General features: G+C 31.9%; 2 protein-coding genes across 2 annotated transcripts; both read right to left on the bottom strand.

The window, feature by feature from the left end:
• Positions 1-8,924: 8,924 nt before the first annotated feature.
• LOC137829566 (glutathione S-transferase L3-like) lies at positions 8,925-11,813 on the bottom strand. Its single transcript, XM_068636394.1, has 10 exons — positions 11,673-11,813; positions 11,503-11,577; positions 11,358-11,418; positions 10,988-11,074; positions 10,651-10,749; positions 10,458-10,560; positions 10,285-10,361; positions 9,674-9,781; positions 9,368-9,448; positions 8,925-9,266 (listed from the first exon to the last, which is right to left on the bottom strand). The coding sequence occupies exons 1-10, from the start codon at positions 11,681-11,683 to the stop codon at positions 9,255-9,257; spliced, it is 714 nt and encodes a 237-aa protein (XP_068492495.1). The 5' UTR covers positions 11,684-11,813; the 3' UTR covers positions 8,925-9,254.
• Positions 11,814-17,085: 5,272 nt separating this feature from the next.
• Positions 17,086-19,701, bottom strand: LOC137829565 (glutathione S-transferase L3-like). The gene is made up of 10 exons (XM_068636393.1): positions 19,548-19,701; positions 19,368-19,442; positions 19,211-19,271; positions 19,047-19,133; positions 18,845-18,943; positions 18,629-18,731; positions 18,468-18,544; positions 17,713-17,820; positions 17,470-17,550; positions 17,086-17,385 (listed from the first exon to the last, which is right to left on the bottom strand). Exons 1-10 carry the CDS (start codon positions 19,556-19,558, stop codon positions 17,374-17,376), a joined length of 714 nt encoding a protein of 237 aa, XP_068492494.1. The 5' UTR covers positions 19,559-19,701; the 3' UTR covers positions 17,086-17,373.
• Between the last annotated feature and the right edge of the window lie 5,793 nt (positions 19,702-25,494).

Genomic DNA, 25,494 nt, shown 5'->3' with positions numbered 1-25,494 from the left:
CGTAGACTAATTTTAATATATGAAAATTTTATTTTATCAATTTATTCTTATTCTTTTCTTTTATAAAAAATTATAAAGAATTTAATCCCAAGAATGTATATGGTTTTAAATAATCTGAAGCATTGAGTAAAATATATTTTGTGTTCACTATAGAATTATTTTAAAATATAAAGTAACTATGTGTTGAGGGGAAAACATTAAAAAATAAATGAAACTTACGGTAGTTTCTATTCTTAGGGAAAAATCAAACAAATAGTTATTAAAAACTCGACTAATAAAACTCTAGAAACACAATGAATAAGTTGCATTTTGCATGCATCCATGGGTTGTTTTCTTCCTATTATTATGATATTATTTTCTACCAACTATCAATAATGACTCGTCATAAGCCTGATAAGTTTCTAGAGGTAGATATTTATTATGAGGATCAGATTAAATGTTATTCCATGATTAAATATGATATGATTGATGAAGTATAGCAATAACAATATGAATGAATAAAATATTGACACGAAAAAAATATTTAAAAAAAAAAAGCCACCATATTTGAGTATCAACAATATTTATTAATGAGTAAGTTGTCGATTTTAATACTGTATTGATGTATTTTATTTTAATATAATAAAAAATAACAATCCTAAAAATCATTTTTCTATACAACTTTGTTGCAGGGGCTTTAACATCTAACTACACAATTATGAAAAGAGTGATAGATATAGAGATATAAGACCAATTTAAAACACTTGCTTTAACATTTAACTACACAATGATGAAAAAGCGTTTAGAAATCTTACATTAGTTAGAGATAAAACCAATTTTCAGTATTTGTTGGTAAATTTTGTGAATTGAATTAAATTATTTTAATATATTAAAGAGTATGTTAGTGAGAAATTAAATAAGTTTGAAAGTGTTTTAAAAATATTTTGCAATATGGTAAATGATAGGTAATTAATTTGGGGATGATGATTATCTACTAGTTAAAAACAATTTATATAATGATTTTAGCAAATAATTTGTGAAGGATAGTCGTAATAGTAGAATCACGGAGACATTATACTATTTCATCCTAACATTTGTCTATATTTAGTTCTTATAACATGAAAAAAAATAATAATCAAAATTCGTTACAAGTATTTTTTACGCACTTCTAACTTACAATCAATACATAAATATGGTCATCTTTCTCAATAAGATAAAAAATACAAATTTTTTTTTTTCACTAAGTCGCTTCAACTTTTCTAAATATTCTAGTATTACCACTTTTAGCTACAACAAAGTAGTTATTTAAGATATAAGAATAGCTCTAGAAAGAGAGGATAGAGAGGATGTACCTCGTTGAAAGATATCTTCACATGAAAAATTTACACAGATAATGCACTTTTTTATATTGCTTATAAGATAGTTTATGATCTAACACTTTATAATTGAAATGAAAAAGTTAATACAAAGTACATTATGATTCTACATAAGATTGTTAGTTTGTTATGCATGTCAAAACTTCTATTTATAGGATATTGAATAAGACCATTGTGACTTGTATGTAGATCTTTTATTCTTGTGTTAGAGTTATAGGAGAGGTTGGTCTCTACTGTGATGTGAAAAAACGCACGCGGAAGCAACACATAATCACGAATCAACTGTAGAAAATAAACACCACAGGATTTAATGTGGTTCGATCACCAACTGCAACCTACATCCACACGGGCAACTATTAGGTTTTATTTATGTTTTGTTGCACATTAATTACAAGCACAATGATCTCTTTAAATAGAAATTATAAATGGAACACAATGATTAAGCTCACTCACTAAACATGGTGTCTAGTCAGCCCAACCCAATTAGTCCTGGCTTCATACCCAACAATCTCCCACTTGAAGGCCACGGAACAATGTTCACATGCGCTTCAACTGTGTACATGTACTTTTGTAATCTGCCAACGGAACTCAATGTTCTACCACTAGTTGCCACCAGTTTTCTTAATCATTTTGAAGGCTTCGTTGAAACTTCCCTGAGTTTCAACACGTTAGTCATGACTGAAACTTCCACTGACCCGTTCTTTGTTCCTACCGGCTCCCACTTGCATGAACTGTCAGATCCTGGAACAACTTGAGAACAAACACTCTCCATATTTAACAAGAAATTTTCTGGAGATGTTTCAACAGTTGGAATACTGGTTCTCCTAACCCACTGTCGTCTAGGAACCTCAGCTGAAGCACGACCACTGACGTAAGTCTGGCTAAGATCGAATTCATTTTATTAATGTGCTCAGTAACTGAATTGTCTTCCTTCATCCTTATGTTTACCAATTCTCTAACCAGAAACACCTTGTTTGCAGCAGATGGCTTCTCGTACATGTTAGAAAATGCTTCCATGATACCTTTCGTTGTCTTCTCCTTCAGAATGTTGAAGGCAACATTCTTGGTCAAAGAGAGTCAGATAACGGACATAGCTTTCCGATCCAAACCTGTCCACTCTGCATCAGACATCTTTTCTGGCTTGTCACCCAAAACCACGTCCAAATCTTTCTGAACTAACAAAACCTCAATTTGCATTTTCCACCAACTGAAATCCTTACCATCGAATTTTTCAATTCAGAACTTCCCGTCTTCTGCCATCTCAAACGACTAGACGAAATACTCCGTGCAACTAATTTCAGATCTTGGCAATTATTTTTTTAAATCAAGAACACAAAAATTGCACCACCCAAAAATCACTCACCAATAGACCTGGTCGCAGTCCCCACTGCACTGGACCACAACTGCCAGGACGCGCGCTCCGCACCGCACTGGCGCGCTCCGCACCACCACCGTCGCACTGCACTCTATGTCGTCTTAGACCAACACACCTAGCTTTGGGACGTCGTTGCCGCCCCTGCAAAACCCTAGCTTTGGGACATCACGGTCGCTCCTGCGAAACCCTAGCTTTGGGATGTCGTTGTCGCCCCTGCAAAACCCTAGCTCTGGGACGTCACTACAACCGCAATTTTCACGTCTTGTCGATTAATTTCTGCTGATCGGATCTCTATTATGTAAACGAACCATGCTCTGATGCCACTTGATGGGAAAAAACGCACGCGGAAGCAACACACATAATCACGAATCAACTACAGAAAATAAATAACACAGGATTTAATGTGGTTTGGTCGTCAACTCTAACCTACATCCGCATGGACAACTATTAGGTTTTATTTCTGTCCTGTTGCACATTAATTACAAGCACAATGATCTCTTTAAATAGAAATTATAAAAGGGACACAATGATTAAGTTCACTCACTAAACATGGTGTCTAGTCAGCCTAATCCAATTGATCCTGACTTCATATCCAACATACTGCACTTAATCTACTATGTTTCAAAGTACCTTTCACACTAAACATCTCTTTCGTGTACTAACATTACCAATTTTAACATACAACTACAATAAAGTTGATTTGTTGTGTTAAAAGACTTTATTGGGAGGTGTGAGTCATCATTGTTCCTAACTAACTTATTAACACAGTCTAACAAATTCAAAGTGAATTTTCACCTTGTAATAAGTTTCATCTTAAGTCTTACACTTTTTATTAGTTGAGCTTTTCTTAAAGGTTATCTAAAATTTTTATGAGAAAGACGGTTTAATAGTTAAATAAATATTGAACTTGCCTTTTCTTAATAATCTCATTCTTACCTTTTATGCATACACTTACACTTAAAGAAAACAATAAGAAATTAGTTTATCTAAACTTAATATTATTTATTATGATTAAAATAATAGAACATCTTGACTATTTTAGTATGTAAAGAGTAAACTATCATTCATTAAATAATTGAGATAAGAACGTTTAAATCAAATTGTCTAATGATCAGATAAGTGTTTATTTTTAATAGTTATTTCACTTTAATAGCCATTTTGTGTAGAATCATGTAATATGCTTAAAAGTTATTGGATTGATGGACAAAACTTATCACATTTGGTTATTGGCAATTGCATCCCGCACTCAATCAATTTTTACTCGCACCCAATGAAAATTTTAAAATCCCATTATGCTCTTTTCACACATTTGCTTACGAATTTCAATATCCAGAAGTCATTTTTATACATTTCAGAATGTCATTTTCATATTTCATTTAAGCTTCCAGATGGTCATATCCGAAAGTGAGTCATGAGTTCCGGATTTTCATATCTGGAATGGTGTGTTGTAAATGGTGTTGAGGATTGAGATCCGAAACTCATTTATGTTTGCTTATGGATCTTGACATCCAGAAGGTCATTTATGCTGTCCAAATAAGCTTCCGAATGGTAAAATATGGAAGTGACATATTACTTCCGGATTTGTATATCTGAAACTTTGTAATTTGACTTACAAATATGACTATCCAGAAGGCAAAAATTTAAAATCATTAAAAACAAAATGGACATTTCACATGAGTGTTATTAAGGAAATAATAATTAACAAATTATATGCAATTATTGTATGCAATATTGTACGATATTGTACCCAATTATATGCAATTAATTTAATAATGATAGAATCTCATGATATTTAGAGATTGTAATTTGGAGAGAGAAACTCCCTATATGTTTCCTATACATGAAGTGATGTAAACATACACATAAGAGAATAAGAAACATCTCTTCTTCTTACCATTTTTTATCATTTTCTTATATGGTATCAGAGCACCGATCTTGGGCTACGGGGAGGATGATTGGCTCGGGTAAACAACACGCAGTCTTATACTACATGTCCCCTCTTCCAAACCAAGCCCACGCATCTCAAATATCGACTGACCCTGATTTATGGCACAAGCACCTTGGACATCCTTCTCCGGCGTGTCTACAACTTGTATCTTCCTTACTACCTATCCCTATCAGTAAAAACCTCATTTCCATTCATAATAATTGTAGTATTTCTCCCAAAGCTAAACAGACAAGGCTACCCTTTTCTTTAAGCACAATAAAATCTCATTCTCCATTTAATCTATTGCATTGTGACATTCGGATCCTCATAAAACCCCAACTCATTTTGGAAAACGTTTTTTTCTCACTATAGTCGATGACTATACTAGATGTACTTGACTATTTCTTATGAATCACAAATCTGAAACCCAACATCTCTTAGAGTCATTCATTACATTTGCACAAAATCAATTTCAGACATATATTAAAACCATCCGCGTTGACAACGGACTGGAATTTATTTCAATGTATGATTTTTTTCTCAAAAAAGGTATTGAATGTCAACGTACTTGTGTCTACACTCCTCAACAAAATGAAGTAGTAGAACGCAAACATAGACATGTTTTAAACACAGCACGAGCCCTCCTATTTAAGTCCAATTTACCATTAGAATTTTGGGGAGAATGCGTTTTAACCGCCACATATATCATTAATCGCTTGCCATCACCTTTACTAAAAAAATAAATCACCTTTTGAGCTACTATATAATCAACCACCTTCACTTTCTCACCTAAAAACTTTTGGTTGCCTCTGTTACGCAACTATTGTTTCACCTAAGCAAAAATTTGATCCGTGCGCCCGAAAATGCATTTTCATTGGTTATCCTCACAGTCAAAAAGCATACAATATAGATGCAGACACTTTTTTTACAAGTCGGGATGTCATCTTCCATGAAAGTGTTTTCCCATTCTGCCAACAGTCACAGACACAATCCTCACCTTCATCACAAGGTATTTTGCCTACTATTGACATTGACTTACCCACTCGTGTCCAACAAACACTCGATCAACCTTCTTCTCTTACTCATCACAATGAACCTGAACCTCCATGAAACCAACCTTCTTCTCCTACTCGTCACAATACACATGAACCTCCATCAAACCAACCCTTTTCTCCTACTCGTCACAATGCACCTGAACCTCCATGAAACCAACCTTCTTCTCCTACTCGTCATAATACACCTGAACCTCCAGTAGACCAACCTTCTTCTCCCATGCCAAGAAGTCTAGCACCCATTACCATTGGAGATCCCACATCGACTAGAGATTAGAGTCTTTCATAGTATATAAGTGGGTGCAAACCTCACCTCATTGAGCCAGTTTTATGGGGTTGAGTTAGGCTTAAAGTCCACTTCTTAACATGGTATTAGAGCCATTTCGAGCCTATCCTAGCGAGTATTTGTTGGGTTTATCATTCCACCCGCTATCGGACCGTTATCGAACCACCTATAACATATATCTCCACGCACGAGTTGGTAGCCTCGGCGTGAGGGGGTGTGTTGGAGATCCCACATCGACTAGAGATTAAAGTCTTTCATAGTATATAAGTGGGTGCAAACCTCACCTCATTGAGCCGGTTTTATGGGGTTGAGTTAGGCTTAAAGTCCACTTCTTAACAAGTGTGTTGGGTGCAAATCTAAAATTAGCCTTGGTTCTTTAGAAAAACCATTTATAGGAGTTCATCTATCACAATGACACAAAAGTTGACTTAAATAATCCTATATTAAAAACTAATTTGACTAAAGGAATGAAACATAATTATTATAAAGAACCTACATAATCCAACAATGTTTGACTTAACCTATAATTTCATACTAAGTAAAAGTATTAACCATAAAAAAGTTATATATATATATAATTTTTTTACTTAACTTACACGTCTCATTTATTAATATTACATTTTTATATTAAATTATTAAAATTTCACAAAAGCTAAAAAAGCTTAGATAAAACTCTTTTTACCTATGGATCAAATAGACCAAGCTAAAAATCAGTAATTCAAGTAGACTCGGGCCTCATGGAAGTTGTAGGTTTTGCGGGTATGCCAACATCTTGGTAACAAGGTTGTTTCTTCCTACACTTTCATAATTTTGCATGACATTCTCGTACTTTTCAAAATATTAAAAATATTCTTTATTTTATTGATGTTTTCATTTCAAAATGGGTGATAAAAAAAATTACGGATTATAGAATTCAGAAAATATTTCTAAATTAAAAATACCTTTTGATTCTAAATCCAAAATAGGTTTCTTTAAAAAATTACATTCTAAATTATAAAATCCGGAATGTTATAGAATCCAGAATGTATTTCCAGATCTAAAAATATCTTCCAGATCCTATAATAAATAATGTATTTTTTAAAGAAAAAATATTTTGGATTGTAGAATCTGAAAAGTATTTTCAAATCCAAAAATACCATATGGATTCTATAATCCGGGAGGTGTAAATAGAAAAAAATATTTCCAAATTATAGAATTCAAAATGTAATTTTTTAAGAATAAAATGGTCTTTTTGCCTAACCTATGGGATGGCAGGAGAAGTTGTGAAGGTGTAGGAAGAACCAACCACAACTAGAACACACTTATTGGAATAATGGTTCTTGGATAATCCAATAATTGATTTTTGACATCAATCAAAGTGGTTGGGTACAATGTTAATTATGAAGTTAGTGTTGTTGAGTAAGGCAGTTAGAGTGGAGGATGTTTTACAAGATTGGGAGTGTGTGGAAGGGTAAGAGACTAGTGGTGATGAAATCAATGATGGCTGAGTTCACCGTAGAGGTGGAATTTGGTGATTCCTCTTTTTAGTGTTACTAAAAATTTGTCAGCAAGTTGAAGTTTTTGAGGTTTTAAACTATTATAAACTTCATTTAAGATTGTCCCATACCACGAATATTAGATAATTGTTTTACATGTGTGCTTAGTTACTGAAGAAGTTGCGAGGAAGGACTCATTCCTATTAAACACAGACTTTGATGTCTCCAAATCCAAGAAGATTGCTTGAAGACTTTGTTGCTGCTTGTGTGTGGGTTTTGTGTAGTTTGAATTTGTAAATCCACTCATAGATTTGATCCAAGGTTGCTTGATTCAAGTTCTTTTGAAAAAAGATGTTTTCTAAAGAAAGCGGAAGATCAACCTGTTGAATTGTCGTTTCAACCGGTTGTTTTACACTTAGTGTTTTTGAAAAGAATTTGAGAAAGCTTGAAATTGGTTGACTTTGCTATCAAGCCAATTCAACCGACTCTTTTGTGTTTTTAATCGATTGATTTTTTAAAATTCTTAACAGAATTCAGTTGGACTGATTTAATCTGTTATGTTTGTTTTAAAACTGATCTAGCTTTTGCATTAAATGTTTTTAACAACTGATTAAAGTACATATAATCTATTTTACACTCCCGGTGTTATTGATTCATGAGAATACTTTCAAATCATGTTTTTCCAAGATTGCTTCAAGCTTTGGATTCTTTCTAAGAGTGGAATAGGATTGTTTTGTACTTCTTCTATTCAATCTATGATTGTATCAAGTGTTATAATTCCTTTTCTCTCTTGACCATTGTATTTTTGTAAGAACTGTTTGTGTACATTCAGAGGGTGTTCTGAATTTTGTGGTGTGATTGACAAAGGTGGTGTGTGTCTTGAAGGATTCAAGATCACCACTTTGGTGTGTGTGTTATAATCAAAATGTTTGATTGCTTAGTGGAATACTCAGAGGTTTTTTGGGGACTGAATGTAGCTTTTGGCTAAGAGTGAACCAGTATAAATTTCCTGTGTGAATCTTTCTATCCCTTATCTCTTTAAATTTGTTTTTACTGCTATAAAAAACCGTTTGTTTCGTAAAAACAACCGCTTGATTTTCTGTTGTTAAGTGAAAACTCTTTCTAAAATCAACTGAACAAATTTTTGATTGATTAATTCTCATTGACCTTCACTATACCTTCGATATTTAAAAAAATCCTCCATAAACAATTCACCCCTCTTGTTTAAGGCATACACTCTAACAATTCCCATATTTTTAGAGAATGGAGGACTAAATTCACGAGTCTAAAAGGGTGGAAAACAAGACCAAATTTGAGTGAAAATGCAACCGGTTTTTTTATTTCCAACAATAAATCAATCACAGTGGCAATAGTAATATATATATATATATATATATATATATATATATATCGTTTCACGCACCTAATAGAAAAAGAAAAAAATTAGAGTAAAATTTAGAGTTAACTAGATGCAACATTTTTGCATTAATCTCAGAGAATAAAGAACGTCTATATAAGCTGTTATAAACATCTCTAATTTTCATGCAATAAATCTTGCTGAGAGGTTACGTATAAAATTATACGATAACAAGTTTAATAGGCAATATAGCACTGTTAGGATAATCCTACCATAATGACCAGTGATCATAAGGTCGTATATAAATATTATGTATGACATCAATACAAGCTGGCAAGTGAACATAACTATGTGCAACTTTAGCAGATAAACATAACTGATATTTGAGTGAAGATTATCTACGTCTTAGAAAAAGCCAATCCAACGTTCACTGTTGAGACTGCAGAGTACAAATGCAAAAGAAGTAGCCAAGAGATCAGTAAGAAACCAATCACGATTCTTCAAAATCAATAGTTAAGAGATTCATAATATATATACTACCAGATAACGTTTCTTGAATCTATCAACGATTTCCTGGGGATCCATTTTTGTCTCTGTATAAGCATCAATCTTGTTCACCTCCTGTAAAAGAAACATTTTTCGTTCACAAATGATATTCCTTTTGTAATCAGTGTGTCTCAAGGGTTATTACTTAGTAGTTATGCAAGTTCAAATGGAACAATCTGTCAACAGTTGTGCAGCAAATAGAGAAATTTGAGTAAGATGATTATGATAAATTCATCATATAAACAAAGAGCAATTTCCACCAAAAATAGAATTTATTTTACACAACTGATTTGAGTGTACCTCAATCCAAGTTGAAAGTTTTGGCCTTCCTTCGGTGATGTCATGCTTGAAAAAGTCGAGAAAGACAGGTTGGAATCTTTCAACAAATGGAATATAGGCAATATCCACCTGATCATCACAAACATTTCAGATTATATGAAAGAAAAGCTATAGTCGTTGATATGATCACGTATGATACTTGTATTCTACATAGGGATCAGATAATGACTACTTTCTTTCATCATGTTGAAATGTTTGGGTTTTGGATAGAGGGAGGAAGAGATATTAAAGATAACGAAATGCGGAATTAGTGTTAACTAAGATGTATTACAATACATTAATATATTTGATATATTCATAAAATTTATTGTACTAACTCTTTATACTAATCATAATCCTAGCTATTAAGTAAAATCAGTCATGATAAGATAATGAAATATTGTAGTCACTAATCCTAAAAACTAAAGAGGAAATATGGAAATCAATGCTCGAGGATAATAAGATATGCTAAGATATTTTGATTTATTCTAACACATTAGATGCATCACGACAAGCACTAGTAATCAGCCTGAAAAGCAGCAAGTTTGAAAGGAAACCGAAAATCAAAGATTATTGAAACGATTTTAACTTACCAAACTGAATTGACCAAGAAAGAATGGTCCATCATCAAATTTACCAAGAGCATTCTCCAAGTACTCAAAGGCAAAACCTGATTTAAATAACCATTTTAAGGACCAACGTGTACTTATATAGAAAATGAAAAGGGAAAACGTCCTATAGTTATGAACTTAAATATCCTGCTTACTGTCTTGGTGTTCAGCATCCCCTTTCAATGAAGAGGACGTGTCTTTGTTGAATGTATCAACATGGGATATTAGGTGTTCACCAAACTCTTTCTTAGCAGGATCCTAGAAAAATTTCCACTTAACATCATTAATTCATTCTAACAAAGAGATGAGAGAGGCCATGAAGAAGAATTTGCAGTTCCTAGTTCTTACACCAGGAAACAAAGGTGTCCCTTCAAAGTTGGCATCTACATACTTGATCAAATCAAGACTTTCTCCCAATACCTTGCCATTGTGCTCCAAGGACGGCACCTATATATATAGAGAGAGATAAAGAAGAACAAAATCAGTTTAGAAATTGGCTGAATAAAAGATCCACTAGGATTAGTGCAGTAAATGAATTTTGATAGTATACATGAGACTCAAAGTTCAAATCTCATTGTCACCCTTGTAAAATAAAAACGAATCCAAATAGCTCAAACAAACAACCAAGAAAAAGTAGACAAACCTACCAAAAAATATTAGCTCAATCAATTTAAAATCGCCTCACCTTATTTTCAGGGTAGACTTTCTCCTTATACCAAGCTGGCCTATCTTGAAGATCAATAGGGACCAATTGGATCTTGGCTTGTAGTCTCTGTAATTTTAATTACCAATACCAGAAATAAAAGTGACAGAAAGAACATTAAATAAGAGTAAATAGTTTATGTGTAGACAGTGTAAAAGGTTTCTAAAATGTTATTTAATTACAAACTGGATAAATATCTTAATTTTTACCAGAACTACTTTAGAAAGTTATTTCAACAATATTTTATTATTGTTTTTTTTTTATTCAGATGGTTTATTTATAGAACTTAAACTCAAAATAACTATAAATCACAAGAAGCAGGCACTTAGAAGAACTTGGTAAATGGAACAACCTTGTAATTCCTAGTTATCCATACACGTTGTGCATAAGGGCATGAATAACTGATGTACAACCTAAATAATTAAAAAAGGAGATGGGCATGTTAAAATTGAAGAACCATGGAAAAGGTGAATTTTGGAGTGTGAGATGGAAAGAACCTGGTGGTGCCATCAAAAAGAGAAGGTGGGTCGGAGGTGGATGTTAATGGAGGAGGACGAAATGCTTGAACGCCACTGTTAGATACAAAGAGAGAGCATTAGAGAAGAAGATGATGTTGCAATAAAAATGTAACAGAGAGAATAATTTAGAAAATGAAGAATTTTCATACAGAGTTGCCATTGACGTTGTTCTTCACAGGATATTGACGATTGAATGGACAGAATCAGAATAGTGTGTATGTTCAACAGAGTTTGGCCTTTTATTCAATTTTCATATTCATGTATTTTCTTTTTCTTTCTGGGTTTGCCTTATTCACTGTGAATAAAAATGGGATTAAATAATCCAATTTTAAAGGAGTAATATAATTGAGATAATGTTTTATTTTCAATGTCGTCAATATCACTACTGCCATAATTAATGCATTTACTTTTTCTCTCTTATTTTATCTATGCTTTTATCCCATTATATAAAATGGTACAAATTTTCAATATAAGGAAGTGGAAAATAACCTTAGAATAAAAGATTATATTTTAGATGAATCAGAATGTTTTATTGTTAAAATAAAAAAAATATATAAATAGAAAATTTAGTTATTCAAGTTTTATTTTAAAAGAATTATTATTTTTTTAGAAATTTTTTTTTTGTTTTTATTTTAATATTCTAACTTCCTTGTTCATCAATTTGATAATCGGAGTTCGTCATTAGACTTTTGAACAAAGACTACAAGACTATCCGATCAAAATATATGATATAGTAAGTTCGTTTTTGTTATTCTCTTTGAGTCAAGTTTTGAACTTGTTAGGTTTGTCTCAGTCTAGACTTTGCATGTGACTCTTTTAGCTTCAGGATTAGTTTCTATTAGCTAGTCCTAGTGATATAGTTAGATTTTTTTTATCAAGACTTTGTGGTACAGGTTAAACTACCATTGAACTTTTGGTAGGTTTGGAACTCTAAATGAGCATATGCTCAAACTCAGGTAAGGAAAACTAGTTTAAATATCCAATAAAACCATAGGTTTTGAAGATTTGGATGTGGGGGTAGATTAGAATGTGACTGAATTTGACTGAGATTGGAATGTGAAATTGTAGATATGGTAGATGTTGTAAAATTTATATGGGCGTTAATTTGAATGAGTTAATGAATGTATTTGAACAGTTTGTTGAATAACTTAAAATGTAATGTTTGATGAGAATTGACGGTTTGATTTTAGATGATTTTGGTTTAAAGAACATATATATGTATAGATGTATCGATTGACATAATAGCTTAATGAGAGTGCTTAAATAACTTTGAGTAAGAAGTGTCATTTTATTGTGTAGATTTATAAAAATATGAGTTTGAATGTAAATTTGGTAAAAAAAAATCCAAAAATATAGCAGATTTATGAGGATTCTTCTGCATATCTCGCTCAGACGAGGCAATTCTCGCTCAAGCGAGAATAAAGTGAAAAATGGGGTGCTCTTGGATCCATTTTTGCCCAAGTGAGAAGGAATCTCGCTCAGGCAAGACCCATTTTCGCTCAAGCGCGAGGAAATCTCGCTCGAGCAAAAATGGGGTGAATTTTTGGGTGCTCTCGAGTTCAATCTCGCTCAAGAGAGATAATTTTCGTTTAGGCAAGACCCATTCTTACTCAAGCGAGATAATTTTCGCTTAGGAAAGACTCATTCTCGCTTAAGCGAGATGATTTTCCCTCAAACTAGAGTACAAAAAAAATAAGTTTTACTTATGTTTTTCAGTTTTATTATTGTTTATTATTTTAAATTAAATTTTATGTGAATTTTAATTATATTTAATTGAAAATTTTTTAGTTTATGTAACTTTAGATAAATTTTGTTTTGATTGAACTTTTGAGTTTTTGTGTGATATAAGATATAAAATATGAAAAATTTGATCAAGACGTAATATTTTCAAGAAAAGAAATATTGGGTTGAGATGGTTAGGATGTGCATTGAATAGAGATTCGTCTAGAAGGAGGTATCCTGACTCTAATGATATAATGGAATCATATAGATGAAGTTATTCATATGGTGAAAGTTAAAGGAGGATCATATGAATGAGTCAGTTGTTTGAAAGATAACTAACTTAGCATGTTATATGAGTTAATCATGTTATACTAGGAGATATGATATTGAGATTATTATGCACATAGCTGTGTGGATTTCATAGTGAGATAGTATGATAGATGCATATCTTTGAGTCTAAGTCAATACATGAGTATTCCGAAATTAGAGTCAAGTGTTTGAGTATGTGGATTAGTAGAAGTCTGATATGAGTAATGTGAATGATGAATTATGCGAGAAATTTGATGATTTTGTGAACTTTTATGAGAATTTGATGGATTATAGTTGTTATTAAAAGTTAAATTTATATTATAATTCTTAAAAATAGTTAGTTTACCATGTGCTTTATTAATTTACACGAGAGCAGATGATGTTGCAGATGAGAGAGCTTATACACTACAAGAAAAATGCATTTTAGCTGCCAACAAAAAGCGAGAGCTATAAAAAGGAAGTCACTAGCACATGTGAAGTTTATTCAAGTTGGACACAAAAAATAAATGTCAAATATTGTGTCCATAATGTAGACCTTTAACTCAAACTAAAAATTATTGAAATAATAATAATAAGTTAGCGTCTAGAATGGGGATACAAAGTAGATGCAATGAAAAAAATAAAGTAATAGAATAATATTGAGTCTAGAATGGGACACAAAGTGGATGCAAGTTAAAAATTATAAAAATAATAATAATAAGTTTGTTAGAATGTGTGGCCAAAACAAGATAAAGATGAATTGTTTTCACAAGATTTTCGCAAAGATTGGAAGTAAAGTGAAAAGTTCTAAAAAATCAACCAATTGATTTTTTGTTCAACTGGATAAAAGTTCATGGACGAAAACAATATATGTGTCATAATATAAGGATGAAAATCAATTTTGTGTCATAGTACAACAACGAAAACCAATTTTTTGTATAAAGAAGGGCGAAAACAATTTTTTTGTCAAAGTTCATGGACGAAAATCATTTTTATGTCACAATACAGAGATAAAAACTAATTTTATGTCATAGGGAAAATTTTGTGTCACATTACATGGACAATTTCTTGTCACAGTACATGGACAATTTCTTGTCACAGTACATGAACGAAAACCAATTTCGTGCACAGTACATGGACGAAAACTAATTTCGTATCGTAGTACTAGGAATAAGATTAATTTTTTTTCATAGTACAAGGACAATTTTGTGTCACAATACAAGGACATTTTTGTGTCACAATATTGAGACAATTTCGTGTCATAGTACAGGGACAATTTCATGTCTCAGTATAGGGACGAAAACCCACTATGTGTCACAGTACAGAGATGAAAACAAAATTTGTGTGAGAGTTGAAGGACGAAAACAAATTTTGTGTCATAGTGCAAGGACAAAAACAAAATTTTACAAGGACGAAAACCCATTTCATATCATAGTACAAGTATGAAAACCATTTTTGTGTATGTACATGAGAGAAAACCAATTTTGTGTCATAATACATAACAAAAAACAAGTTTTTGTTAGGGGAAATTTTGTGTCACATGGACAATTTTTGTGTCACCATATAGGAAATATTTCGTGTCATAGTATAGGGACGAAAACTAATTTCATGTCCAAGTAAGGAACGAAAACCAATTTTCTGTCATAGTATAGAAATAAAAACTAATTTTGTGTCATAGTATAGGAACAATTTCATATGCAAGTACATAGATAAAAACCAATTTTGATTCATAGTATAGGGACAATTTCGTGTCACAATACAGGGATGAAAACTCATTTTGTGTCATAATATAGACAATTTCGTGTCACAATACAGAAACGAAAAGGGGAAAAAACCAATTTTGTTGTCATAGTACATGGACAAAAACTAATTTTGTGTCATAGTATAGGGACAATTTCGTGTGTTAGTACACAGACGAAAACCAATTTTGTGTGATAGTATAGAGACAATTTGTGTCACAATACAGGGATGAAAACCAACTTTGTATGATAATATAGGAACAATTTCGTGTCACAATACAGGGACGAAAACCAATTTTGTGTCATACTATAGGGACAATTTCGTGTCACAATACAGGTTCGAAAATCAATTTTGTGTCATAGTACAGGGACAAAAATCAATTTCGTGTCGTAGTACACAAACGAAAACAATTTTTTTATGTGATAATACAGAGGTGAAAACCAATTGTGTCATAGTATAGGGATAATTTTGTGACATAGTACAGTGACGAAACTAATTTCATATTGTAGTACAACGACGAAAACCAATTTAGTGTCACCAATTTTGTGTCACTACAGAGGCGAAAACAAATTTAGTGTGATAGTACCGGGACGAAAACCAATTTTATGTTATAGTAGAGAAGCGAAAATCAATTTCGTGTCATATTATAAGGACAAAACCAACTTTGTTTCATAGTAAAGGGACAAAAATCAAATTGTGTCACACTACAGAAATGAAAATCAATTTCATGTCACAGTACAAGAAAATTTTGTGTCAGAATATTTGAACATTTGTGTCATAATACAAACACAAAAATCAATTTTGTGTAATAGTACAGGGACGAAAACCAATTTTGTTTCATAGAATAAGAACAATTTTGTGTCACAATACAGGGACAAAAACCAATTTTGTGTCATAGTAGAGGGACAAAAACAAATTTTGCATAATAGTACAAAGACAAAATCCAATTTCATGTCATAGTACACGGACGAAAATAAATTTTTCGTCATATTATAGGGATGAAAACCAATTTTGTATCATAGTATAGGGACAATTTCGTGTTACGGTACAGGGATGAAAACCAATTTTGTGTTAGTGCGGGGTGAAAAATAATTGTGTCATAGTACAAGGACAAAAACCAATTTCGTATCACAGAGACAATTTTGTATCATAATACAATGTTAATTTCGTGTGACAATACATGGATAATTTTGTGTCTTAGTATAGAGACAAAAAATAATTTTGTGTCATAGTACAACGACAAATTTTGTCATAGTATACAAACAAAAATCAATTTTGTGTCATAAGAACAACTTTGTATCTGAGTACAAGGTTAATTTTGTGTCACAATATAAGGACAATTTTGTGTCACAATACAAGGACAATTTTGTGTCATAGTGTATAGACGAAAACCAATTTCATGTCATAGTACAACGAAAATTTTATGTCAGAGTATAAGGACGAAAACCAATTTTGTGTCATAGTACAAGAATGAAAACTAATTTTGTGTCATAGTACAGAGACGAAAACTAGTTTCGTGTCATAGTACATGAACGGAAATCAATTTCGTGTCATAGTACATAGACAAAAACCAATTTTGTGTCTTAGTACATGAATAAAAACCAATTTCGTATTATAGTACAAGAACGAAAATCAATTTCATATTATAGTACTGTGACGAAAAACATATTTAATCAGTAATAAATTATTGGTATATTTAATAATCCATTAATAATTTAATCTAATAAGTTGATTAAATGAAGCATGATCTACTTTTTCATAACCCTTGTTTGTTATATGCATTGTTAATTAGAAATGCAATCAGCACAACGATTTGACACAACCATGTATAATTAATAAACCTTACTACATGATATAACATAGGATAATTGTATAATAATCAACTGTGATCACACAAGCTGGTACATAAACATTATTATGACATCAAACAAACAACCTGAAATATGAACATAATTATTATGACATCAAATTCTTCTGCAACTCTAGCAAACAAATACAAAGATATTTGATTAAAGATGCATCCTATACTCCCATGAATTCAAAGGACGCTTTATTGGCAGAGTCTAAATCTTAGTGGAATTCTCTGAAGCAATTCTACATTCATAATTGAGGCTGCAGTGTAGCAAAGTAAACAGTAAAAAACCAATCACAGTTCTTCAAAATCAGTAGTTAAAAGATTAAGAATATGTTTTGTACCAGAAAACGTTTCTTGAAAAGATCAATGATATCCTGGGGATCAACTTTTGTCTCTGTATAAGCATCAATCTTGTTCAACTCCTGTAAAAGAAACATTTTCGTGAAAAAAGGTTCTTATCAAAATCATGAAACTGAGGACCAAGTTCAAACGGAAACAATCTGTCAACACATCATATAAGTTATAACAAAGTGCCATTTCCACAAACAATAGAAGAAATTTTACACAAAACTGATTATGGGTACCTTGAGCCATGTTGCAAATTTAGGCCTTCCTTCTGTGACGTCATGTTTGAACGCCTCAGCAAAGACAATGTGAAATCTTTCAACAAATGGAATATATGCTATATCCACCTGATCATACAATCATTTAAAAATTATAAGGAAAAGCTACACACATTGATATTATCAAATACTACACCAGTATACTACTTTTGGATTAAATCATGTGTTTTCCTTTCATCATATTGAAAATTTTATGTTTAGATAGAGTGAGGAAGTGATATAAAAGATGATGACAATACTAATTGATATTAATTAAGAACTATAGAAATGTATTAATATCTTAATAGATTTACTGTATTCATAAACTGTATAGTAATAGTCCAAAATTTTGGATAAGAAAATAAGAAGTTGAATAAAATAAGTTTTTTTATAAGTTAAAATTAGTTTATATTAAGATAATTTTTTAAAGTTATCTCATTATAACTTTTTCAAAAAAATCTTATTTTAATTGATGCATAACTTAGGTAAATTTATCTTATTTTTTGTGTAAGTGTTTTAAGGAGAAATTTATAAAAACAAAAGGCCCTATTTATCTTAATCATAATTCTAATTAAGGAAACAAATCCTGATAAAATAAAGAGGAAATGGGAAACTGATCCTAATATGATAAGATAATTCACATCACCACAACAAGGATTGATAATTGGCTAGAAAGACCAAACGATAAAAGAAAAATGAAATGAAAACTGAAGATCGCTGAGTTGATTTCAACTTACCAGACTGAATTGACCAAGCAAGAATGGCCCATCATCAAATTTACCAAGAGCATTCTCCAAATAATCAAAAGCAGAACCTGGTTTAATTCACCATGTTAAGAACCAAAGAATAAAGGAAAAGAAAACATTCCTCTGTTTACAAACTTTAATATTGTGCTTACTGGCTTGCTGTACAGCATCTCCTTTCAATGAAATGAACAGATCTCTGGTGAATGTATCAACATGGGATATCAATTGCTCACCGAACTCTTTCTTGGCAGGATCCTAAATAAAAGTAATTTCAACTTAACATCGTTAATCTACTCCAACAACTGAAAAAATATGAAAGGCCATGAAAGAAAAAAAAGAGAATTAATGTGTGAGTGCCTAGTTCTTACAGTGGGAAACAGAGGTGTCCCTTCGAAGTTGACATCTACATATTTGATCAAATCAAGACTTTCTCCCAATACCTTGCCATTGTGCTCCAGTGATGGCACCTATAAATAAAAGATATTTTAGGGGAACAGATTCAACTTGCTAAATCAAATCAACATAGCAAAATAGAACCCTTAGATTACCCTAAATGTCTAAGTTTGTCACCTTATTTTCAGAGTAGACTTTCTCCTTATACCAAGCTGGCCTGTCTTGAAGGTTTATAGGGATCAAATTGATCTTGTTTTGTAACCCCTATAGTTTCAGTCACCAGCATGAGAATTAGAAATATGAATAGATTATTCAAGAAAGAGGACAGAACAAGAAAGAACCTTGTAGTTCCTAGCAATCCATACACGTTGTGCATAGGGGCAATCATAATTGATGTACAACCTAAACAAATGGTAAAAAAAGTAAGGACTTGGGCATCCCAAATTGAAGCAAAACAATGAAAAGAAAGTGAGTTTTGGAGCGCGAGAAGGAACTAACCTGGTGGTGCCATCAAAAAGAGGAGGAGGATCAGAGGTGGATGTCAATGGAGGAGGACGAACCACTTGCGCGCCACTATGAAAGTTACAACAGAGGAAGAGAAAGCATTAGAGAAGAGGGTAGTTTTGGAATAAGGTAACAGAGAGATTATAGAATATAGAAAATGGAGAACTTTCTTACAAAGTGGCCATTGAAGTTTCGCAGAATCTCAAGGATTGAGTGGAGAAAATCAGAATGGTCTCTAAGTTCAAGCCAGTTTGGTTCTTTTATGCTGTTTGCTTGCCAACTTCTTCCTATCTCGAGAGATCTTTTGAAATCTTTAAAATCCAAATACTAAAACGTGTTTTATCCATTACTCCATTTTAAATGGATTTTTATCATTTCATAACAAAAAAAATTGAAATCATATTATTTAACTTATTCGCATAAAAACAATCATCCCTTTTTATATAATTTTTTTTTTTAATAAAAATTTCAAACCAATCAACTATCAACAACAAAAATATCAGTTTTAACTAAAAACTTTAAAATAATGTTATTTTACTTATTTTTGCCGAAGCATGAAAAATCCAACTTGAATTCCTAAACTTGTAATGAAATGTGCATTACCCTACAAACAATGTGAACTGCAAGGTAGAGTGATGTTACACAATAAAAGGGAAACTATTTAGGAGATAACTGCCTCATAATCTTCAAATATTCATTTTTTTTATATAAACTCATCTCCAATTTATTTACACTAATAAGAACAACATTTGTTGCTTTATGGGCGAATTTCTTAAGGTTCATTCCTAATTTGTTTTTGAACTCGCCATGCAGAAATAGACTCCCGTAACCTGATTTTATAAAATTAATTTTTACTGTAACCGATTTTAAAGTGAAATAATTTATGTTTAGATTTTTTTTTTCCTTCCAAAAGCAATCGCTAATACAAATTGGTACACAATTTCGATTCAAGTAAAAACGATTTGAAATTACTTTAACTAGCAAAGATGAAAAATTAAAATTTCAAGATGAGACACATAAATATTTACCTAAAACATGTTAAATGGTATTTCAACATTATTTCAAATGATCTAACATGATATCAAACACTCAGTGAAATCCAACCAATTACAATGCATTAGCTTTATGAGGAGAGGAACGTGTTCAAACACGCACTAATTGACAAAATGAATAATTTCTGTGCACATTTGGTTGAATCTGAATCAAAATCCTGTCTACATTCACGCAAGTTCCTTTTTTAAAGCAATTTTAAATTGGTAGCATAAATTTAGGAATTATATCTTACTTTATTATATTATTAAAATGGGTTAGTTTTTACTTAGGTTAAAGTTAACGAATTTGTACTTTGAGATAGTATTATTACGGCTGATTATCACAGATTAAGGTTAATTATCATATCTAAGATATTATCTGTTTTGATATTCAAAGTTTTATACTTTTCAAAGACTTAAAGGAGGAAGATGTATTTAAATTATCTTTGGTCTCTACTCTTAAACGATGTGAGACTATTGGGCATACCGAAACAAGTCCTAAGTTGAGGGTTAAAAGAACGAGGATTCATCTAACGATTTCAATGTTTCAACCTCAAGTTTGTTGAGATGACATCACTAAGGTCAATCACCGTATCCGAGATATTGTCCGCTTTGAAGCTCAGATCTCTGTCACGATTTATCCTTAAAAGGCGCCTCAAATGGTTAAGGGAGGAATGTGTATTTAAATTGTTCTTTGCCTTAATTCCTAAGTTAATGTGGGATTGGGAGTACTAGAATAAACCTGATAGTAAAGAATTAAGGGGATGAAGGTTTTTCTTTAGAACCTAATTTTGATCCCCACAACGATGCTAACATTTCAACCTCAAATCCGTTAAGATGACATCACTAGGGTCAATCATCATCGCATCCGAGGTATTGTTCGCTTTAGAGCTCAGAGTTTTGTCACGGTTTTGTCCTTAAAAGAAATCTTGGATTGGTTAAGGGAGAAATGTGTGTTTAAATTACCATTAGCATTGACTCCCACGCAATGTTGTATTATTGGACATACCGAAAATGAGTTAAGCTTTTCTCTAGTTGTTTAGGATTTGTGGATCAGGGCTTTGTAGTGTTGACCGATCAAAAAGAGAGAAAGGAGGTCAACCTACCAAAGACTCTTTTATGCTCAAGTTAGTAAGAATGCTTGACATATAATAGTATAATATTATATAGTTGAGTTAGTACTTCCTAGAGATTATAACCTACTTATAGGTCTTCTTGGATTCAGACCATTAAGAAAATATTAAATAATTATTATGAGATATAAATAGATTTTATAATAGTAACCTACAACTAATTTATGGTTTAGGGTTAAATGAGCGGTTATTGGTCTCAATATATCTAGCTGTAATCGGGGGAATGTACATAAGACATAAGTCCCCTCAACTCGAAATTTGAGAAAATTTATAGGTGGATCAATTTGAGAGATGAACGAGCTCGTTTTGGGTTTAACATAGGTCAACCCTTGATTTTGATTTTGAGTAATGTCTGTTAATTATTTTTTATGACCCTTTGAACTCAAACAATAGTATTTGACTGTTTGGTTCAAGTTTGATAAAGTTTCCGGATATTCGTTTGATCTCGGATTGTGACTTGATCGTTTGGTTCAAGTTTGATAAAGTTTCTTTATGTTTGTTTGAACTCGGATTGTGATTTGGCCCTTTCCTGATGTTTGTTTGAACTTGGATCTTGACTTAACCGTTTGGTACAAGTTTGATCAAGTTTCCCTATGTTCGTTTGAATTGGGGTTGTGACTTGACTATGTGGTTCAAGTTTGATAAAGTTTCCTAATATTCGTTTGAACTTGGATTGTGACTTGATCGTTTGGTTTAAGTTTGATAAAGTTTTGAAATGTTCATTTGAACTTGGATTGTGACTTGACTATTTGGTATAAGTTTGATCAAATTTCCCGATGTTCGTGTGTCAGATTGTGACTCGACCGTTTGGTTCAAGTTTGATAAAGTGTCCTGATATTTGTTTGAAATTAGATTGTGACTTGACTTGATAAAGTTTATCGATATTCCTTTGAACTTGGATTGTGACTTGACCGTTCGGTTCAGGTATGATTAAGTTTCTCGATGTTCCTTTGAACTCAGATTGTGACTTAACCCTTTGGTTAAAGTTTGATAAAGTCTCTCGATGTTCGTTTGAACTCGGTTTGTGACTTGACCATGTGGTTCAAGTTTGATAAAGTCTCCTGATACTCGTTTGAACTCGCATTGTGACTTGATCATTTGGTTCAAGTTTGATAAAGTTTTCTTATGTTCATTTGAACTCAGATTGTGACGACTGTTTGCTTCAAGTTTGATAAAGTTTCTTGATGTTCGTTTGACTATTTGGTATTGACCGTTTGGTTTAAGTTTGATAGTGTTTTATGATATTTATTTGAATTCGAACAATAGCTTATAACAATGTAAACCATTACGTATAAAAATAAACTTTTATTTCAAAAGAATAAGCCTCATGAAAACCTTACTCGAAAAAAATCCTATTTAGCGATAAAAGAATGAGTTGGGCTTTTCTCTAGCTCTTTAGGATTTGTGGACTACGAAAAAGTTTTACCTAGCCCCACAGTGTACATCAAATGTTCTCTGAACCAAGTTTTGTAGTGTTGACCGATCACATGGAGAGAAGGAAGTCTACCTGTAAAAGACTCTCCAATACTAGTCGGTAAGAATATTTGAAATATGAGAGTATAGTAGTTTATAGTTTAGTTAGTACTTCTCAGCTATTCATTGGTCTTATTGAATTAAAACCATTAAATAAATATTAAATAGTTATTATGATATAAATTGATTTTATAATAGTAACATATAACCACTAATAATCTATAACCACAATTTCACAAATGAGTAATGGTTTCGATTTATGTGTTTTAAATATTATATTAAATGAGTGGTCATTGATCTGAATGTATCTGAAAATATATGGGGACTAGACCAAAATTCATATATTAACAAAAACAGTACATAAGTAATCTATATCTATTAATAAAGAACTTTAAGAAAATACTAGATCGAAGCCTATTATACCAATGAAAATACTCTCTATGAATAAAGTCTAAGTTAGCAAGCTTATCAGCCGCACATGCATTCCCTTCACGAATAATGTGAGAAACCCAAAACCTGATTTTCTCACAGTAGTTAGGACAAGTATTCCACTTATTACAAAGCATCCAAGGAACATTAGTCCTAGCAGTAAATGTAGCATAAACCAAGCAAAATCACATTCAAGCCATAAACTAGTAAGACTCATCTTTTGAGCTTGTTCAATAGCATATATAACTTCATAAAATTCAGCAACCAAAGTTGTCTAAACATCAAGGAAAGTAGAGAAACCACCAATAAATTTCCCCATAATCCCACGAAAAATATCACCACAAGTAGCAAGACCAAGAGAACCCCTAACGACGTCATTCGTGTTTATTTTAACTCAACTTGAAGAAGTAAACTCCCATCGAACATGAATAAAAGATAGAACTTTACCACTGATAAATGACTAATTTCAATAATATTTCATATTAAAATATAGGCACTTATGAGGATCTATTGCTAATTTACATATAAAATAATCCCTAATTTATGAATTTATACCTTTTTACATTTTTATGAGCTTTATTTGAATAAGAGCATTTTATTCCCAAATTTGGTGTTAATTGCAGATTTCTAGGGAAGATTGAAGATTTAGAATAAAGGAGAATAATTTGAGCTAAAAAGATAAAGCCGGAAGGTCCCAGAATAGAAAAAGATGCAAAGAAAGATTGAACCTTTTTTATGTTTTATCATTTAGCCCATTAGCGCGACATAGGAAGCAACCTAACCCTAGAAAACTAGGATAAATAGAGGGTTAGAGGCTCAACCCTAGTGTGCCAGATTGAGAGAAAAAAACCATAGAGTGAATTATAACCCAATTGGGAGAATGGAGGGTGATAGAAGTATGCGTGGCTAATTCTACCATTTGAGATTGGGAGTAATATGCTCAAACTCTTATGTATTGAGGTGATATTTTATATATTAATATTAGTTCTTGATTGATTATTGGTATTGTTGTTTTACTTTTAATTTTTTATGACAAATTGAGAATCTTAAATCTGACCGGGAGGTATTTTTAGGGTTCGGACCTAAACAACAATACTTAACATATTTGAGTGCTAAGAATAAACTTGAAATGTTAATTGCTATTAAACGTCTGAGCTTCGTTCTAAGTTGTTCTTATAATTATGCGAGGGATCGATAGTTAGGGGACATTCTTAAGGATTTTATATGCGAGGAATCAATATAGATGATTTTTATACGGGCATCAATTTCAATCAAAGAACTTAATATTGACATGCTAATCAAAAAACATGAGAGTGATATAGATGAAACTTAATCCATATTTTTCCAATTGAAGTAACGAATTCTTTGTTTGTTTTCTTATTGATCAGTGCCAACACCATCACTTCTAAACTCTCTTTTTATTGTTCTGTTGTTATATTTAGCGAATATTGTACTCGATAATTCACTGTTTCTTGTGGGATCGATATCCGTCCTTAGGGACAATTATTACTTTTGACAAACGCGGTGCACTTGCCGTAAAAAGTCATCAACCACTACGAGTATTAATACCAAAAAAATTAAGCACATTGAAATCAACATATCATTTCACATAGAACTTTTAGACGAATTACCCACTACTGACAAGTGAGATCTTAATGATCGAAATGGTCCTAAAAACATCAATTTTAACCTGAAATCTAGCATAATTCCTCATACGTCATATCATCCAAATAGAAAAGGTTATCACAACAAGTTTAATCAAATTAACTAAGTGACTACCATCACTCTTAATAAAAGAAAAGGGATCATCCACATTAGAAAAATGAGAAGTAAGGAAAATTTGTTGAACCAAACTCCAAATATGCATAGCATTAGACATTCAAAAAAATAAATAATGAATAGATTCCTCCTGTTTTTCACAAAGCATACACATAGAACATATATGTAAACTTTTATGCTCAATGTGTTGATTTGTAGGTAGTCGCCCATATTTTCTTATATTTTCTTTCTTTCTTTTTTAATAATATTTTTTATGTAGTGACACATTATTGTTGT

The sequence above is a fragment of the Phaseolus vulgaris genome, chromosome 7 (genome assembly GCF_000499845.2).
Source record: "Phaseolus vulgaris cultivar G19833 chromosome 7, P. vulgaris v2.0, whole genome shotgun sequence".
In the NCBI taxonomy this organism is placed as follows: Eukaryota; Viridiplantae; Streptophyta; class Magnoliopsida; order Fabales; family Fabaceae; genus Phaseolus; species Phaseolus vulgaris.
Note: the sequence above shows the minus strand (reverse complement) of the source record. Positions and strands in the feature narration are given on the sequence as shown.

Coding starts and splice junctions, on each gene's coding strand:
- LOC137829566 (XM_068636394.1), bottom strand. Junction 10,362..10,457: donor GGATGCTGAACACCAAGACA/GTAAGCAGGATA, acceptor TATTTAAATCAG/GTTTTGCCTTTGAGTACTTG. Junction 9,782..10,284: donor TTCTTGGTCAATTCAGTTTG/GTAAGTTAAAAT, acceptor TGTGATGATCAG/GTGGATATTGCCTATATTCC.
- LOC137829565 (XM_068636393.1), bottom strand. Junction 19,134..19,210: donor GGATTGCTAGGAACTACAAG/GTTCTTTCTTGT, acceptor CTGAAACTATAG/GGGTTACAAAACAAGATCAA. Junction 17,821..18,467: donor TGCTTGGTCAATTCAGTCTG/GTAAGTTGAAAT, acceptor TTGTATGATCAG/GTGGATATAGCATATATTCC.